Source organism: Varanus komodoensis, unplaced genomic scaffold (assembly GCF_004798865.1).
Source record: "Varanus komodoensis strain SLA01 unplaced genomic scaffold, ASM479886v1 scaffold20_1, whole genome shotgun sequence".
NCBI lineage: Eukaryota > Metazoa > Chordata > Lepidosauria > Squamata > Varanidae > Varanus > Varanus komodoensis.
Genome location: NW_025335587.1, coordinates 2,951,509 through 2,971,656, shown reverse-complemented (window position 1 = coordinate 2,971,656; position 20,148 = coordinate 2,951,509). Strand labels below are relative to the sequence as shown.

General features: G+C 39.1%; 1 protein-coding gene across 1 annotated transcript in view; it reads left to right on the top strand.

Moving 5' to 3' along the window:
• The window catches only part of TTC39A (tetratricopeptide repeat domain 39A), a 33,278-nt gene extending 13,333 nt beyond the window's left edge, over window positions 1-19,945 (top strand). Inside the window, 9 exon segments of the mRNA XM_044430215.1 lie at window positions 1,455-1,481; window positions 3,792-3,856; window positions 5,881-5,980; window positions 8,269-8,334; window positions 13,572-13,680; window positions 15,311-15,378; window positions 15,474-15,533; window positions 16,127-16,288; window positions 19,850-19,945. Coding sequence (XP_044286150.1) covers window positions 1,455-1,481; window positions 3,792-3,856; window positions 5,881-5,980; window positions 8,269-8,334; window positions 13,572-13,680; window positions 15,311-15,378; window positions 15,474-15,533; window positions 16,127-16,288; window positions 19,850-19,945 — 753 coding nt within the window.
• The last annotated feature ends 203 nt before the right edge of the window (window positions 19,946-20,148 follow it).

Genomic DNA, 20,148 nt, shown 5'->3' with positions numbered 1-20,148 from the left:
AACAATAAGGAATCCATTAGAAGAATGGAAGAATTTGAAGAGATAGCGGGTTTAAGAATAAATTAAGATAAAGCAGAGATAATGTTATTTAAGAGTGATAAGGAAGAGAAAGGAAAAATAGGAGTAAATTGAAAGTTAAGATACCTAGAGTTATTAAATATTTAGGTATTAATATTGCTAGGGATGCAGTGGCACAGTGGTTTAAACTGCTGTGCTGCTGGGCTGGTTGATCAAAAGGTTGCTTGTTCGAATCTGCACAACGAGGTAAGTTCCCATTGCTCCATCCCAGCTCCTGCCAACCTTGCAGTTCGAAAGCATACAAATACAAGTAGATAAAAAGGTACCAGTTGGGTGTTTAGTCATGCTGGCCACATGACCACAGAAACTGTCTGCAGACAAATGGAGATGAGCACTTCCCCACTAGAGTGAGATATGACTAGACTTTAATTTCAAGGGGAAACCTTTAACCTTTTAACCTTTAATTGCTAAAAAGTATAATGTTTACAAAAATAACTTCAATAAGTGAGGCATGTGCTGGCTATTATACTACAATCCATTATGGCTAAAATTAGATTTTATTCAACTAGAAGGATCCTTGATAGATTTTTAAAATAATATGATAATAAAAATATTGTAAAAACATGGAAATCCTTTCCTTAACAATACATTGCAAATATAGAATAAGTATAAGGAAAAAATATGTCATCAATCTCACCATTATTTTCAGTAACTGAATTGGAAGGGTTCCCATTAAATTTGAGAGAGAATTTAGGCAAAATATTAAAGAATAGACATATAAATAGATTAAAATGAATAAAAATGGGAAAATAAAAGTAATATTAGGAAAGAAGAAAAGAACTTGGTATAATGTAATTCTATTAGAATGTTGGGCTAGAGAATGGATAAGAAAAGGGGTAGATGCAGGGATCATAGAAATTTGAAGATATATTTATAGACAAGGAAAAACAAGAAGATATGCTGATGAAATGGATAGTAAATAAAATATATAAGATATTATTGGGAGTACAGGATCAGTATGATTCATTTAGAGAAACATAAGAAATAGATTTGAAGAACATCAGAAATGAAGATTGGGAAAATATTTGGAAGAAAAGGTTCTTAAAATATATGTCAGTAAGAATAAGGGAACATTTTTATAAAATTATATGAAAGTGGTACCTAATTCTGCTGAAGTTGAATTGTATAGATAACAAATATTCTAACTTACACTGGAGATGTGGTCGCGAAGTGGGCACATATTTCCATATATGGTAGGAATGTGAATATATAATGACGTTTTGGAAAGAGCTTTTTAAGGCCGGGCTCTGTCTTACTCCCCATGCTCTTTACCATCTACATGAAACTTTTGGGAGAGGTCATTAGAAGGTGTGGGCTGAGATGTTATCAGTACACTGATGACACTCCGCTCTACCTTTCTTTTTCATGCAATGCAGGTGAGACAGTGAATGTTCTGAATTGGAGTTTGGCCTTGATAATGGATTGGGTGAGGGCTAATAAACCAAAACTTGATCCAGACAAGATGGAGATACTGTTGGTAGGGGGATCGTCTGTTCAGATGGATGACATCCCGCCTGTCCTGGACAGGGTTGCACTCCCCCTAAAGGACAGAGTTTGTAGCTTGGGGGTGCTCCTGGACCCTGAATTAGCTCTGGAATTCCAGATGGATTAAGTGGACTGTAAAAAATAATATTTATTTATTTATTTAGGGTTTTTTATCCTGTCCAATTATGACATGTCTCTGGATGACTTCCTTTAAAAAAAAGGAATGGATTTTATTTATTTGAGAAAGAAAGCTGTATGAAACTGTGTTGTGGTGGACCAGTACAATTGGTTGCCCACCAACCTTTCCAGACCATTTGAGGTGTTCGCAGCTGCATATGGGTTGTAGAGGAAATCTGTTCCACTAGCAGTCATCTTCTGTTGGTGGAATAATGCACTTGGATAGAACTCGCTAAGTGATATATTCAGTTTGGCTGTCTTTCACAGCTCTGACATAATGGTCCTGGGACCGGCATCTCCCTGCTTTTTCCATAGCTTCCTTTGGTTACTTTTAAGAAGGCTGTAACATATTAGCAATCAATAAAAGGCAGAGATTTATGGCAGAGTCTAATTCTTTCTGAGGAAGTGGAGACACAGTTCCAGGAGCTCTTGTCAGGGTTAGGGTGGTTAGGTGTGGCAAGTGCCCAATCATGGACAACTTTGATGCTGGCCCTGAGTCCTGATAGAAAGGCTTTCTCAGGCCATAGTGATGGAACACAAGTGTGTGTGTGCTTTTCTTTTGTCAGTAAGTCACAGCTGTTTGTAGCAAAGAGAATACTTCTTGGTAAATTTCAGCAATGAAGGATAATCTAACTTGCTGTGTGTGGTATTCACACACAGCTAACTAGGAAAGCAGAGATGTGATGAGAAAAAGAACACAGGAAGAGTGGTGCTGGAAAAAACCAGGAGTCTGTCTAAGTCACCACCTGTTCGCACAATGGCCAACCAGCTGCTCACAGGAAACCCACAAGCAGGACAGAGTGCAACAGTGTTCTTCTATCCAAATTCCCCATTAGCACTGATACCAGAGATAGCATATATCCAACAATGCTAGTAGCCATTGGTAACCTTATCCTCCATGAACCCTAACCCTAACCCTAACCCTAATCTCTTTTAAAACTATCCAGATTGCTGGCCCTCGCTACCTCTTGAGCTAATGAATGTCATAGTTTAACTAAGTGAAATACTTCCTTTTATCTGTCCAGAGTCTTTCCCCATTCAGTTTCCTGGAATGGCTTGTCTGGGTTCTACTGTTATGGGAGAGGAGAAAATCTTTCTTCATCTACTTATTCCACACCATGCACAATTTTGTATACTTCTGACATATCTTTCCTTGCCTCTTTTCTGTGCTAAATAATCCCAGATATTGTAACCTTTCCCGGTTGGGGAGTTGCCTGGGTGACACCACTTGGAATTAAATCCAATCAGTGTAGATTTAATCCAGTATTAGAACACTATCTTGCCTGGAGGCTCCCTGAGTTCATTTTCCATTTCAATACTTTTCATCTTGAATGTTTTGGTCTGGGGGACATCGCATGTTCCTACTATTAAATTAGTTTTGGAGTCTGCTGTTCTGTGGAAGAGCTTGGCCCTTTTAGGCTTTCTGGTCTACTCAACACAATGCTGCCTTGATATACAGACCAAGCCTTCTCCACAGTGCTCTTCCTACAGATTTTTTCATCCATAAATGAGTATATGCTACAGTCCTCTCAGTTCTACCTGATTGACATAATGCCCACTATTTCTAACTATATCTAATTTACCATTTAAAACCAGGCACTCCAACTCCGCCATCTTGGTGCTGAAGCTTCTAGTGTTTGCATAGAAACATCTGTACATGGCGTCCTTCCCAGATGTCTTTGGCTTACACATCATCTGATTTGGCACTTAGGCCTTTTTGACTGGCTATCATATTTTATCATACGCTCATGACCTATTTCCTTCCTTTCTGCTTTTGGGCAATCAGAAATACTTCCATGTATATCTCCTGGGAATGGTTCCCAGCTTTCCCTTATGGTTCAGCTTAAAAGTTGCTCTGCCACCATTTTTATGTTTCATGTCAGTGCCTGGTTCCATTTCAGTTCAAGTTATGTATAAGAAAAGGACAGTTGTAGCAATTTACCAACCTCATTTTTTTCTAGTTGTTTCACATGGAGTTGTTACTCCTCTAAAGTAAGAGGATTTTCATCTATTCACAAACTGAAATGCACAATCAATTGTATTTTCCTTAGGATGAAAACATGATTAGCTTTGTCAAAGGCAGCATCAAAATCAGAACCAGTTATCAAACATACAGGTATTAATTTATTTATTTGTTATTGCTTGGAATATCTTCTTGCAGTGGAAAACAATTTTGTTTCAGATGTTTCTCAATGTTTATCATTCTTGCATATTATCTATGGTGTCTCTGCTTTTCATGTTTTACGTTGGCCTAGTTACTTTGGACTGATTTTTAAATTTATTTCTGTTGTCTAATGTATTCGTAAATATATATGAATTTATAATATTTTGTAAATTTATATAAACATTTATTATAATATCTAATTTATATTATGTTTCATATATCTATCCATAATTCATATAATGATTATATAATTTATATAATGATTCATATCCTGCCTTTTACAATAATATCCTCACAAAGCAGCAGTGAATGAATTCCATATGTGAGGAGATAAAACATTTAAAACAAAAAATGTTTAACAACTAAAAGAGGAACCCAGATAAAGCTAACCATGAAATGATGTGAAGAAAAATTGTTTTTAGAATGCTCTTGAAAACCATATGTACCTTCCTTTGTGGAGCCAACACTGACTGTGCTCTGGCCCTGATAGCTATATAAGAGCATGTACATAAATTAATATTAAAGACTGTTCCAAAATAGAATTTATTTCCTTCCAAAAAGAAACCTGTATTGGACATTGCCAAATCATAAATTTAAAAGAAGGATGAGCTGTATCACATCACCGATCGTGAGATGAATTAGACATTTCCTTATCAGACATTACTGTGTCAACTAGGCATGAAAATTGTATTTGCTGAGTAAAAAAATCCCTAAGCATAGACAGGATAGTTAAATGCCTAAGCAGTGATCTACTGATTAGGCATTTTGTGGTGGTACTGAAAGGAGTTTCTAATATTTTTAGTCTTAATAACATTCTTATATTTTATTTGAGGTGCTCTATTATTTTATTGTTTTATCTGCTTAATACTTGCTTTATTGTAATTTATGTATGTTTTTATGTTCTAGTTTTATAAGTTGCCTTCGGGTTATTGAGGCAGCATGGAAATAGAAATAAAGAAAGAAATATGCCGTTCTGTGCCCACAAGTCCCTAAAGGTTGAGGAGCCTAAGTTAAGTAGTGTATAAGCAGTAGTCCTTAATTACTGTCACATAGTAAACTTTGGCTGGGTTTGCATGGCACAACAACCCTTCATGCTACATGAGTTGCTGTGTCATGTGCACCTGGACTGTTTGTGTGCAACAAGCCACCCTGGCAATCCATGGTTTACTGTAGGGGTTGCTGGGCCTATGATGAGTTGTCACATTGTTTGAATCTGGGCAGCCAACTCCATTGTGGGTTCCTGGAAGTGACTAGTAAGCTACTCAGCAAGAATGGTAAAAATTCTTTGCTTGTTTGCTGAGCTCACCCAGATACCCGCCCCCAGCTTTTTCCCTTTTTTCAGAGATAATATTTCACTTTAAAAGGAACTTTTAAAAGCCTGAACTTTGACTGCTGTTGGCTGAAAGTAAAATGTAAAAACAAAAACAAAAAAACCAACCTCTTCGCAGCCTCTCTGGATCAGTATGTATGATGGGTGCCTGCTGCACTTGGACATCAGACACCTGCCAAGACATTGGTCAGGTGAGGCAGCTTATTTCAGTTCAACTACAATTTAAAAAATTACAAAAGACTTAGATAAAGATTGAAAAGGTTGGTGGCAATCCAGTGATGACCCTTCCAATGTGCCACTTCACAGGGGTTGCCACTGGTTATCAACTTAGAAACTGTGAAAAGGAATCTCTGAAAAGATAAGGGGAAAGGGAGAAGCTGTGATGAGAGAAAAAAGAGCTTGCAGTCACAATGGGGAGAGCAGCCATTGGATGCTGGTCTGAGGGATGGATGGAGTGGAAGGGAGAACAAATCCACCATGGCTCCAGTTGTCTTTCAGGTACAGTGTGGATTGTTTCACAGATAACCGCCCCCATAGCTTATTTGCAAGGTAGGTTGTCCTGATGTGAGAACCTGCCTGTTAAATCATGATTTCCTTTATATTTGGGCTATATTCTATTAGTTAATTAAGTCTTTTGTTTTAATAGGGAGCTGGAAAGCCTAATACATTCTTCCAACTATGTCAAAGGAGAAAATCACCCCCATTTTGAAGGTGGTGTCAAGCTGGGAGTTGGAGCATTTAATATGGTATGAAATACATTTTCTCGCTGGAAACCAGGTGAACAGGACTGTCAATCGTAGACCATGTGGATGCTGCTGAATTGCTTCTGAATGGTTGAACCAGTCCTGCTACCTGCCTGGCTTGTTAGCTGACCAGCACATGAAGAGCATCCATGTCAAGAATGAGTGGAACTAGTGTGGAAACTCCAAGTTATAGGAACTAGTATGTTATGTATACCTGTATCCCCTTGGCCTATGGCTTTTGAACATTGTGGCTGCTACACCATGGGAAAGCATGGCCAAAGCTTCTGCTTAGCAGCCAGAATGAGAGCGCTGTCTCTGAGGTACGCTTTGCAACATGAAGGGTGGGAAGCAGTTGTTGCAATCCTGGACTGTCCCAGTGACTGTAGACCTCTCTCGTTACTTAAAATTGGGGTGAGGAACCTGTGGCTATCCAGTTTTGTTTGACTGCGTCTCTCATCAATGCCAGCCAATGTGGCCTTTGGCCAGAGATGGTGGGAGCTGTATTTAAATAGCATCTGGAGGGCTGTCGGTTCTCCTCCCCATATTTAAAACATTAATAGTGAAAATATGGCAAACCCAAAGAAAATAGAATAGGGCCATGGCTTTTAGATCTTACATACTGTGACAGCCTCTTACAGAGTCCAAATGGCATTTCATTTGGGGTTCCCTGCACATACGTATGCCTGACATAAATGTCTGAGTGGATATTTGGTATAAAGCCCAGAGTGGGAGATTCCATGAAACTCTAAAGCATAGCAGAAGCTCTTCAGACACGTTCCTGCTTTTCACCTGTGACCCTAGTGTTTCAGAAGGCTACTTATACAGAGGGTGTTAGTTACAACATTAAAATCAGAAGCACTTCAGCAACCGAGGAAAGAAATATATGATGAAATGGGGCAGCAGGGGCTTGAAACTAAAATTGATCAAATTTTCAAGATTGCCAAGAGCTGCATTCACCTCAAATTATTCCATCATATAAGACGTTTATCTAATTGGAATGTAATAGGGCAGCACAGTGCACTCAAGAGCCAGTGCATAGATGGAGGGTCGCTTTTGATGTTAGGGCTTTCAATTGCAGGAAGGTAACTTCCTGCAAGCATGCCTCCAACTGTGAGCCACTCCTGGGATTATTAGCTGTCACAAATACTGTTGTAAACAGTCACAGCTATAAATCCATCAAATGCTGCACTTTTTTGCTAAATAAGTAACATGAACAAAAATACCAAAGTACTTCTTACATGCAGGAAATTACCTTCCTCATATTTCCCTTTCATTTCTAAATTTGCATACCAAACGTATTACTTGCAAAATGATAAGACTATAAGGTATTGCTTTATACTGAGTAATAATCTGACCCCAATAGCCCTGTGTTTCTCCAAGATCTCGGGCAAAAGTCTTTTCAGCTTACGTGAATTCTTTGGAGATGCCTGGAACAAAATCTGTAGTGTTGTGCAAGTGACTATGGAATATGGGAGAAAGAAAGAGAAAGAGAGTTCATCTTAGTACATAGTGCTGCTCTCTCTCCATGTTTCCTGTAGCAATTTTTCCCATTGCACTACTGCATGTGACTTAGCTTACTGTCAGGGTTGCTGATAAGCAAACACCCACCAAGAAACTGTTCTGCCTATTTTTTGATTCCTCTGAGTGAGCAAAGTTCCATGGCAGAGTGAAATTGCCGACCTCATAAGCTTTGTTATCTGACTTATGGCTTCTCCACTGGAGTGTAAGATGTCCGCCATGATTTACTCAGCTCTTTGTTGGCCTTGCTCTTCAGAGGCATTGAGAAATTTGCCTTCCCAAAATCTTTGCAAGCCTGAGATATTCCTTCCAGTGCTGCCACTGAATGGTGACTGGGGGTGGCATGGATCCTCTCAGCATTATGTGAATGGATAGCACAGAGGGGAGCTACGTATGATGATGAAGCCCTGCACAACACTTATAACGGTAGACCCTAGATATCTTCATGGGGAGGACGCGTGGTGCTTATCAGAAGGCACTGGGTAACTGCTCTGTATTTTTCCACTCCTCAACTGGTTTTCCTTAGTAAAGGAAAAAGTTGGAAACAAATAGAAGAGGATCACAAAAAGAAGACAATGACATCTGGACCTCCTGTAAATGTCGCCCCAGGGTCCTCATGAAAACCCTTGAGCAGAAGTGTCCTCTAAGGACTAGACTAGTAATGACTTTGTATCTTTTATTTGTGAATATTTTTTTTTCTGAGAGCTGAGAGGTGACATGGTAATATGCCATTTACTTTACACTGCTTCTGTCTTTGGCTTTTATTTCTGTAGACTTTATCCATGCTACCAACAAGGATTGTAAGATTACTAGAGATTGTTGGGTTTTCAGGAAATAAGGCAAGTATTCATCTATGGACTACTTCAACTATTATGTGTAATATGTACATACAAAATAGTTGTACAACAATGCTGTTTTCAGCTGCTTGTATTTACGGGTACTGGAATAAGCCATGGTTGCTTTCATACACCCGAACATTGATATGCAATGGAAAATATTAGCATTTTGATCCAGAAATTCCCATGAGTAGAGTTCTGCCCATGAGACCCCCTTTGGTGGAAGCAGTGAGGCATTTCTCCCCTTATTCTCCCTTTGTAAAGCCGCTTTGGAGATTTGAACATCTAAAACATCTTGGAAGGTACTTTTGAAGGAGAACCTGGTAAAAATGCTTTTTCCCAGCCCTTCCAGGAGGAGGCCCTGTGGGGTCAAAGCCCCTTCTGCAAATGGAAAGACCCTTCTGTTCATAGAAGTGTATATCTGAATCCAACCCTTCTCTACTGCAAATGTTTGCTAGATCACACAGACTTTGTTTCCATATTTGCTTGTCATGTGAATGCTTTTCCAGCACTATGTAAAGTTAACATTTTGAGATGCAATACATGGACAATTGCAGGAGTTCTCAGTGGACTGTATGTAAAGGGGAATATATTCAATTTCAAGAATTTAAAGAGAACTACCTTTAGGAAAGTAACACATAAAACCAAACTTTGATTGGCACCACTGTACCTTCTCTTGAAATATAAATAGTAGCTTCAGAGATAAAGTTTTTGTCTAGGAGCTAGCAGTGGGAGAGAGAATTAGACTCTCTCACTCCTTGGGATCCTGAGGCTTTTAATGAAAAAATGCATAATAATTGCATTCACAGTACTAATATCAAATATAATTTGGCCTTAAAGTGTACTTTAAATCGCAGACTCTTCCTTAGGGCTGCATTCTTCCACATGGTGATCTCAAGATGTATAGGATGGTAACTCTTACTTGGAGTTTATGGGAAAGATAGAAATTACAGCCACTGGAATATTTTAGATAGCATCAGAACAGAGGCTTTGATTTCAGTTTGATTACATGCAAAATAAATAAACAAGACTGTTGGGTAACTGAAAGACTAATTTTGTCCTTCTCAGGTTGTTCTAATGTGTCTATGTAATGATAGTTCAAGTACCATTCTTCTGAAAAGCCTGAGATGTTTAATATAAAGTGGAATATTTTAATGTTAGTCAAACCACCTGGTTTATATTAGCAGTTGTCCTTTTGAGGAATGAGGCTTATGGCATTATTAGCTAATGAATTATATGACACTGTCAGTCTGCATACTGGACCCTATTTTGTTCCTGACATGATCAGGCAAAGCAAGTTTTCATATAGCAGTTTTATAAATGAGAAGTTGATGTGGAGAGAGACAGGCTTATCTGGGATGACTCGGTAAGCCTTAACAGGAAATTGAATCCCAGCATCTCTGATTCAAGGCAGCAGAAACACAGCCTGGGACACTTATCAGAAAGGATCCTTAAGCAATTTAAAGGGAAAACTGTCATCAGGCTGAATTGGCTCATGATGAGTAATTTCTGTTACATGAGGCAATATCTGGGAAATATCATTACATTTCTTTTAACATTAGTCAGAAATTCTTGAAGCTTTGCTTTCTTCATTTATAGGCTTAGTAAACATTTAGAATAGCTCCCAATCTTAATTCAGCTAAATTGAAGCAACATTTTTATCCACAAGTGATTCTAGATTTGCCTGAATGTAATAACTAGGGCACATTCGGCAATGATAAAGCAAAATAAATATTGCACCCAACATCTTTTCTGGTATCTACAAAGTTATTTTACATATCTATGTGAGTGTATGCCTTCAGCCATTCCTTTCTGCACTGCAAGATACTCTTAGGGGTACAGAGCCTCAGGACAGCTCCAAACTCAGTCATCCTGTGGTCTCAATTCAGGCCCCTGAGGTTCTCCAGTTGGCAGTACTTCTTTCCCTCTCCCCTGCCTGTTTCCTGATTTTATGGCCATTTGATGGTTTTCCAGATGTTGTGCAGTGTTTCCCCATTCTAAAATGTTAAAGTGGCCCTCCTAAGGCCTCTCTAAATGCCTTTCAGATTCAATGAAGTTGAATATTTTCTACGTAGGGACCCCTGCTTAGTATTGGACAGTATAACAAACATGCCCTGTAATGTCCAGCAACACTAATCAATCCATCATCAGTTAAGCTTCTGCCACACAGAGACCATCCCCAGCTGCCCTTTACATCCCCATTCAAGGAAAGAACAAAAATGCCAGAAATTAAGCTCAGTTTATAGCAACTGTGACATCTACACTTTTAAGCATCGTTTTCAAAACCATTAATTATCTGCCGATTAGTTATGTCAATAAGAAACAGACATAAGACTCAGCTTGTTGGCTCATTGCAAAAATGCTAATAAATTGAATGTCTTATTTAGAGCACATGAAGCAACTGTCTGGAATATGTCTTTGTGTTTTAACAGATGTGTGAAATTATTCAGTAGCCATGAACTTTAAATCTTAAACTCTGCTGTTAATACTGAAAAGTGTGAAGTCAATAGAACCTAAGGAGTTTTGCTTTTATGTCCACAAATTACTAATCTGTAATTTTAAAACTCTACTTGATTAACCTATGTAAGGTACAAAATTGCACAGATTACTTAAGTAAAACCTCTCAAAACCTATAAAACAGAAACTTTTATAGGATAAATAATTTTGGATTTCATATTAAATTACCTGAAAAACTAGTTTAGATTTGAGGACCAATACTATTATCAGTAGCTCAACCTGATGTATACATTAACAAGAAGAAAAAAGCATCAATCAACAACCCTATCATAACTGGGCATAGTAGGTGCTGTTTCTGGTTTCAGTAGTTGCAGGAATATAAAGATGATATTGAGCAACTCAGAGAGGAAATGGAAGGGGCATCCCTTAGCCAGGATCAGCAGGAAACAATAAAACAGGATGAGCCTGCAAACAATAAACTTACTTGGTATTGCCAAGAACCTTTTCTGCATGGGAAAGGGCTTGTAAGTAAACATGACGGGAGGATCACAGCTATAAGAGCTTTGCTGGGTGCTCTGTGAAACCAGTTGAATTCTGTTTCCAATACACTCTGGATAAGAAATGCCTCAATATTGCTCAAGGGCTGCACTGGATGAAACCTGCCCTTCAGAAGGATGATAGACTTATCTCTTAATATACACCTGGCTTAATTTACCACTTTCCCAGACAACCTATTCTTACCCTATGTTGACAGCAAGTAAGAAATACTTGCAAGACCTCTGACAAACAGTGATTTTTCTGCTTCCTGACCAAATAATCAGTTTCTGAAAAGAGAATATCACTTGTTAAATCATGTGACAAGAAAGGGAGCTTTGTGACATCACTCCTTTAAAAAGCTTTATAATTCAGAAATTGTGACTTGTAAAGTTGAGTGAATTTTCTTATTATCGAGTGAATTTGCTTTGCTTAATAAAGATGCAAAATAGGCTCTGCAAAGCATGCCCACTGAAAATTCCTATTGTGATCACTTTCATTTTTTATTTGTATTCTACTCACCATTTATATCCTGTGTCTTCCAGTATCTTGAATGAAAGAATCCTTTCGCATGTATTATTTATTCAGGGCACTTGGCTGGCTGTTGTTTTTTCCTTCAAAGTAGGCAGTTGATTAAAGATGCGCTTGGATATTTTGAGCCAAAATAGGCCAAGATAAAACAGCCTTGGTCTGGCTTCCCATGTATACCCATTTGGGGGTAGGGAGGAATTTAATGTTAAAGGAACTTGCATGTAACAAGGCTCCAGCTAACTAATTTGGATAGAAGGAAACACTTGGGAGTAATGAAAAGTGAGTGTTCAGTTGCTTAGCTTTTTGCACCCTTCGCTTTTCCATCACCATTCTCTTTCTACTGCTTTCCTTACCTGACTTTCCAGATTTATTTATCTATTGACATATTTCTACTTCCTATTGATTGATCAAGGTGACTCTCTTAGAAATTTAAAAACAGTCAAAGCAGGCTCAATAAGCCAACAACAGAACAAAATGTATCCTTATAATTGACTAATAAGGCAACAGTGTGAACATCTGAATTCTTAGTGTCTTCTCACTAGCAGAACTATTTTAACTGTATGTAGATTATGTAGAACTTTTCAGATTAAAAGATAAGAACAAGGGGTTTTTAAAACTTACAGTGTTAAAGATTGAACTGAATTGTTCCATCTTAGATCCCTGTAGAAGCTGAAATAAAACACACCTGAGCAGCCTATAGAACCTAGCCACATAGATTTTGTTTGCTTATAAAACTGCATTACTGTATGTTGAGGAGATCTTTCCATTAATTTAAAAGAGCATTCAGATTTCAGGAGTGAGTGCATGGTGAATATGCTCAGGCAGGCTGGAAATCAGCCCCTCATCTCATTTTCAGCATTGAAGCTTTTGTCATGGGTGGAACTAGGAAAGGGGGAGCAGACACCCAGATGCTGCAGAGATGCAGACAAATCTAGAGAGAAGATCTAGTTTGGTGAAAAGGGTGGTGCAGTAAGAGGAGAGAAGCATGAAAGCAATGAGGGAAGAGAAAGCAACAGCCTTCTCCATAAACACTGCAAGGCAAGCTTTGCAGGGCCAACATTTTGTTCCCATCATGACCAAACCCAAGTCTACAGGCAAGGTGGAAGTTCAGCTTACTGAGAGCTAGTATACTGCCTTGGGCACATCATGACTAGTAACTATTGGCATATTTACTGTCCATTCATTTGTCTAATCCTATTTTAAGTCTGCACAAAATGATGGCCATCAGTGCATCATGTGGTTACATACACCATAGTTTTATGTATGCTCAGTGTGATGCCTCCTTTTATCTGCTGTGAATCTTCCACTGTTTGGTTTCATTAGAAGTTCTCTTCCAACCTTACTGTGAAATGTCATGGAAATCAACATGTGTTGAATTCACTGAGGTGACGTGTGTTATATAGAGACTTATCTAGTTTGCATGATGGAAATGGCACCACTCCTTCTGTTTGAAAAAAAATGCAGATAAATGCTATTGTGTTCTCTCTCAGTTCTGCGAAATCATCACTTGTTCATTTAGTGGTTGCATAAGAAAGTTCTTATAACTTCATGGTTACTTGCTCTGGGATTGTTTTCTCTTTTGCTAGCTGTATTAAACTGATTTGACCACATGATACTGACATATGATATGCTAGGAGATACTAGCCTCTTGGAGTGAAACAAATAAAGCAAGTCAGAAACAGAATGAACTTACAAGCTTTTCTTTGGCTACGATGCAGGAACATGGTCTGCAGCAGCTTCAAGAGGGAGCATCAATGTACAGTTTTAGATCCGTGCTGTGTACTATGCTACTTCTCTGCTATCACACCTTCCTCAGTTTTGTGCTAGGTAGGATTCATTTTCTTCTTTAAATGTTCCTCTTCATAAATCAAGATTGCCTCAGGATGGAAAACAGTGACATTCAATGCAAACCTGCTTATAGATTAGTTCTTTTAAATGGTTTTGAACTGTTTGTATGCAAATAATTTTTCAATTTTTTTCTTTTTTTGGGAAATATTCAAGATGGATATAACTTTATGCTCAGCTCATCCCAAATGATTTTGAAACATGGTTACACTATTTGAATGAGACTAATCTCAGGGATTTGAGAGGCATTAAATATGATCAACTCTGTGATGAGTTTGCCATTCCCATCCCTTAAAATAAGGGTGTGCTCCTTGTTATCCTATTCTAGAGGAGGCATTGTGAGGTCACAGGAACCAGTGTGCTATAGTGGTTACGAGCATGGGGCTGGGACTCAGGCGATCTGTGTTCTCATCATTCGACCATGGAGGCAACTGGGTGACTTGGGCCAGTCCCAGACTCTCGGCCCAACCTACCTCACAGGGTTGTTGTTGTTGGATATGATTGAGAACAGCAGGAGGAGAATGATATAAGCCGCTTTGAGTTTGTAAGAAAAAATGTGGTCTATAAATCTAATAAATTTAAAAAAAACCAAAACCGGAGGGTAGTAGTCAGCACTCTTGGTGTGGGGTTACAGATGCCTCCATTGCTAGGAGCCTAGCCCTAAAGATGCAGTGGACGATTGCTGGTTAAAAGCGATTCTAGTTCCCGGTCCCTGCACTAGCCTCTGATGCTGCTAAGATGGCCTTATGATTGCAGAAGTCTAAACCCCTTGTGCCCAGAAATATAAGAAGACTCCACTGTCCCCAGTGCCAAAAATTGTAGACAATAGAACTTAGGTAGCTCTGTTATACCATTGCTAGGACATCCTTTAATAACAGTCCTCTGAATCTCAGAACACATTCAAAAATACATTGTTATCCAAATTGTTCTCTGAAATGAAGAACCCCTCTCCTCTGTTTTCTCTGCATCAAACTAAATGGTCTAAACTATAGCTGGAGCTTTCTACATTTTCTAATGTCATCATGGGTGGCACAATCCCATGCAGTTACCTCTGCACTTTTCCTGTCTGCAAAACCTTAGACAGCCACTTTAGGCCACCTCAGTGTTTGACCCAGAGTGTAAAGAAATGGGGATGAGCACTGCCAGGATATATATGCATGCTGGTGGCATCTGTCTCCTCTCTCCCCACCAGAACATCCAAAAGCAACACATCTGAGATTGCCCCTTTGAGCTCTTTTTTGCACCAGCTGCAGGGGTGGAAGGAGGGCACCTTGGATTCGGACTCCTAGTTGTAGCCTCAAGGTGAATTTCCTAGGTCAGAGCTGGGACTCCGAATTCTCCTATGGCTTTCTAAACAGTTTCTTTGTTTATTTGTCTATAATGCTTTTATACCGCTTGCTGTATAGCCTTTAGTCATTTACATTAAAGTACAACATAGCAAAACTGAAACAAGATAAAAATAATAAAAATGAATATTTTAAAAATTATATTCCCAGAACAATAAAACCTGGCGGTAGTAGAGAACTTCATGGCTCAGGGAAAACCTGGGTTTTCAATATGTGTTTAAAACATTTCTGCTTCTCAACTTATTTTTTCCTCACAATTCATTTAGGGACAGGAAAAGCAAATGTTGAAGAAGCAGAGAAACTTCTCAAGCCTTACTTGACTCGATATCCAAAAGTAAGATGTATCCTCAGTTCATCTAATATGTGCAGCTACATAATATGTCACTATATGAAAATTGTTGCCAATGCTTTCTCTTGGATTCATTCCAGGGAGCCATATTCCTATTTTTTGCAGGGAGAATAGAATCAATAAGAGGCAATATTGATGGAGTAAGTAATCTGTTTTTATCTTTCCCCTGTCATCTCTTGAGTTTAAGAGCTCTGATTCATGATTATTCCACAGATGGTGAAATCCAGCTGATTCTTGAAGAATCCATTTACATATACAGAACCTTAAACTAAGTGTATAAAGGACAGCGGACCTAGTCTACACTTTCTAGTTCTATACAACATTCTGATCAGCTCTTGAGCAAATTCAAGGCACACCTGAGGTCAAATGTTCACATGCACAGATGACCTGCTCTTTTCCATGACTCTGCTAGGACCAGAAATGTAACACCAGTAGCCATCCTACTTTACCCCTAAACCTGTTTTAGTACAATTGTGCTTGGAGATTCATCAGTTCCCGAGCCCCGCCCTGTGTCTTTGGAATTGGGATTGGGATTGACCTTAGTCAGGAATAGGGCTTGTTCAATGGTGGCTCCCCAGTTGTGGTCACACGCCCTTCAGGTGTCTTCTTGGTGCCAGGAAGGACCTTTTCCTTAGCCTGAATACATGCTTGGAAGGTTGATATATTTTGGATGAATTTTAAAGTTTGTTTAAGCTTGAAGTAATGCTGTAGTTACATTTGGATTTTTTCCTAGGCCATCGCTAGGTTCGAGGAATGTTGTGATGCCCAGCAGATTTGGAAGCAGTTCCATCATATGTGTTACTGGGAGCTGATGTGGTGCTTCACATACAAACGTCAGTGGAAGATGGCGTACTTCTATGCAGACCTGCTCAGCAAAGAGAACACCTGGTCAAAGGTGAGCAAAAGGAAGATGTGATGAACACATCTGATCCGCAAGGATATTGTTACATATTTAATTCAGATAAGTTAAATAATTTCAAACAGATATTCCAAATGGTGGTTAAAAAACTGTTGAATGATCACTGTAGCTAAGAAAGATTATTCTTAGGTGGCTGACCATCCAGGCAAATTGAGGTTCACTTAGAAATAAGTTGACTGCTGCTCAGAGTGCCCAAACCTTTTCCGCACAGTAGCTGTCACTTTCCCTTTCTAACCAAGTCCCTGTGGCATTTGCAGTTCTGAAGGGTCAGTAGTTTTGCTCTTCTCTCTTACTCAGAACGGTTCAGCAAGAGTAGAGAGAGAAACAAATTTTGCTGACTAATTTCAATATGTCCCTGATTCAAATCCCTTTTCTTTCTCCAACAGAAATTATTGATTCACTCTGAAATGATCTACATTTCTAAAGATGTCAATTTAACCTTTTCAGTTCCACCTTTTCTCCCTAAACCTTTCCTTCCCAATTTCCAGCAGTGTTTTAAAACTATAAATGCACATTCAGTTACCTGTGTAAGAATCCTCCCTCACAGATACAAAGACATATTATCATTTAGGGGTGAAGTCATATGTCTGTGAGGTGGAAAGATCTTGCATGTTTACTCTTCAGTGACTGGGTTCAGTTCTCAGCCTGATTGGCCAAAGCCCTTCTGATGGGATATACTTTCAGTCATAAGAAACACAACTAAGCCACACTTGATCATTGTTACCTACCGTGATTGAATAAGCCCCCTAGAACCATGGGCTACAGTAGGATTCTAGTGTGCCCTGTTAACCACAGCAGCAAGCCACCCTTTCCAAGCTCACATGTCATAATAAGCTGCTGCAACTGCCTGCCACAGCTTAGATATTTGCAGTGATTGCTTAAACACACCACAGTCCAACACAATTTATTTAAGCCATGGTGGGCAGCAGCAATCATGCACATTGGCCCATTGTCTCTCAGTAGTTCCAGGTTGGAACTAGTTTCTTCAGCTGAAGAGATCCCAGTTGGAACATGCTGACCATGTGGTGAACCGACCTTTTCTTTCCTGAGGCAGCATGGAACTGACTCAATTTTGGAATGACTGGAGCTCTCTTGACCATAAGGTCTTGCATCAGGCAATGGAGAAATCTTGCGTTTTTATATTTGGCCATGCTTTTTCTGATGTATTTAGAGATGTTCTTCTTTTAGGGGGCAATTTTGAAATAACTTCCTGTGCTGGAGCAGTGATGGGGGCTCTGTAGCCTTCAAGTCACACTATCTGGTCTGGATACTTAAAAATATTGATATTCTCATTATAGGGAACTTTAAAGCATTCTTTGGAGATTTATTGAAACAGCTGAAGTGCTGGATTCCATTAAAGTTCTTGTGAGTTTTGATTCTTTGGGAATCAATCAGGTTGGGATCGGGGTAGGAGCTAAAGAAACACCTCTGTGATCTCAGGCAGTAATCAGAAATGTTACTAAAGTAGAGGAAGAGTATTGCTGTTGTCCCCGATAATGATGGCTCTCATCTCAAGTATTTCTAGGCTGGGAGCTATTTGCTTTTAAGTGAGAAAGGAAATGCATTATTCTGTCATCCTGCATTGCACTGTATTGGTATGTAATGATTGGCAAGAATTTGCATCACCTTTGTTCAATAAACCATTATAGTGGAAACTTACAGTACATTTTTACTTTGGTTATTGCAGTTTGCAGTCAGGCTTGTTTCTTAGTGAGGTGGTAAATGGGTAGTTTGAGCTGTTCCACTGTGCACTGGGAGTACATGACCACCTGGTTGAATTGTCCTTTGTATAAAAATAGAAATCCCAGCATATCAAAAATAGGATGCCAGAAAGAAGATTCTACCCTCACCTTCTTCCCAACATCTTGCCTTCTTGTATAGAGGATATTTATTTGTTAAACTTTATGTACTGATGTCTTCGGTCCAAAATGTGACAGCCCAAACATAGATCTACAGGGAAAGACCTAAGGAAAACCTGCTTATGGGCTGATACTTGCAAATGTTGTGCCTTTGAATTGAGCCTGATTATTCTTTCATGTGATGGTGACATGCATGGCAATCCACTGTGGGTAGCCAGAGTTGTGGTGGGTTATTGTGCCTTGTGAACCCAGATCATTTCCTGCAGGGAAGTTTGTTTTGGAGCAACAAGGTACCCTGACAACCCATGGCTTGTTCTGACCACATTGTGGCTCCAGGAAAATGGTGAGCTTGCGTAGAGTCACTGCCACTAACAGCCACTCAATGAAGTGCCCAAATGGCATTTTGGAGTGACTTTCACTATTTTGCTCTCTTCCCTACCATTGCAGTCACCATGGTGCTGTCTGTCTTTCTGTCTGTCTTTAGGGATCTGTGACAGCCCCCCAAAGTGCCAAAGCAGCATATCAGAAGTGCCATCACTGGTTTGCCACTTTTTAAAAAATTATTGTATTACCACAAGTACAAGGAAATATTTACTGGTCATTTTTTGTTTACATTTACCAGTAGTTCTGAATTGCTCAAGTACACAACTCTCAGTCCCTAAAATTTTAAGCAGTGCCTCATCAAAGTCCCAGGAACTGCTTGCAATTAAAGTAGTCAGCATGACATTGACAAAGCCAGGTTACAGATTCACTTTGACAGCTGTCAAACGGCAAGCTGTCGAGTGAAGGCAAAGCCACAAGTAGATGTTTGCTTTCATAGGGAGTGGCAAATAGGTAGCCTCCCTTCACATCAGGATCCTCTAGGCTTTAAGTTTGGATCTGACAGTTCTCAATGTCCCCTATTGTTTCTTTCCCTGAAAATTTAGCTACTCAGGAAGATGGAAAAATGCACCTCACCTAATTTACAGGAACACTTTTTAACCAGTGTCACAAGCAAAGCTTTCATTTAAAACAGAATTTTTGACAAGGCTACACTTTTTGGGGCAGGGGGAGGGAAGGACAGGGACGGCCATTTATGCCAATGCTAATAATGTTTCATGGCAGAATTTTAATTGAGGCTGCTGATGGTGGAAAAAGATTGTTTCCTAAATGCAAAATATTCCTTTTGGACAACTCAGAAGGGATATTCTCTCTTTTATTTTCATGATATGTTAGTACCTTCTCCTCTGAAAACACTGAAAGGAGGGAGGGAGTAAAAGGAGAGGAGACAAGATGGATTCAGTTGCCAAGACCACTGAGGTACCTGTGGAAGGAGTGATGGACAACCCACAGTCAGTCAATCTGATTATTTATTGGCACACTGCAGGTTGTTGCACAAACAACACAGTGTGTAGCTTATTTGCAGTGAGGGTTTGCCCTGCCATGCAAAGTGACCCAGTGATACAGGAATGCTTGATTATAATACTAATACATTTCTGATGTCTTCACTCAGCATTTGAAATTACTTCTTTTAGGAGGTTAGAATATCCTAGTACAACAATATATGTTCTAAGTAATGTTAATTTAGGGACCAGAGAGTGGTGCATCTTCAATTTTACAGGGCTGACTTGTGCATTGAAGGGAACATATGAATACAAATTGAATAGGAATTATTAATCAGAAACTATTTTCATCTTAGGCTACATACATGTATATGAAAGCAGCCTATCTCTGCATGTTTGGACCAGAGGAACATAAACCCTTTGGGGATGATGAAATTGCACTTTTTAGGTAAGATTTTTACAGTCTTCCCAAGGTATATATCAAGGTGAAGGGTATTGGAGAAGAATTACCTTTTATAGTTTCTCAAATTCTAAGCCCATTTGTACATTTCTGTGCACTTAATATTAATGTTGCTGCCACTCATTTCTTGACCCACTGTAATTTATTCACTGCACCTTTTCAGATTTTTCCAGTCACTTGAGTAGAAGTTGTTCA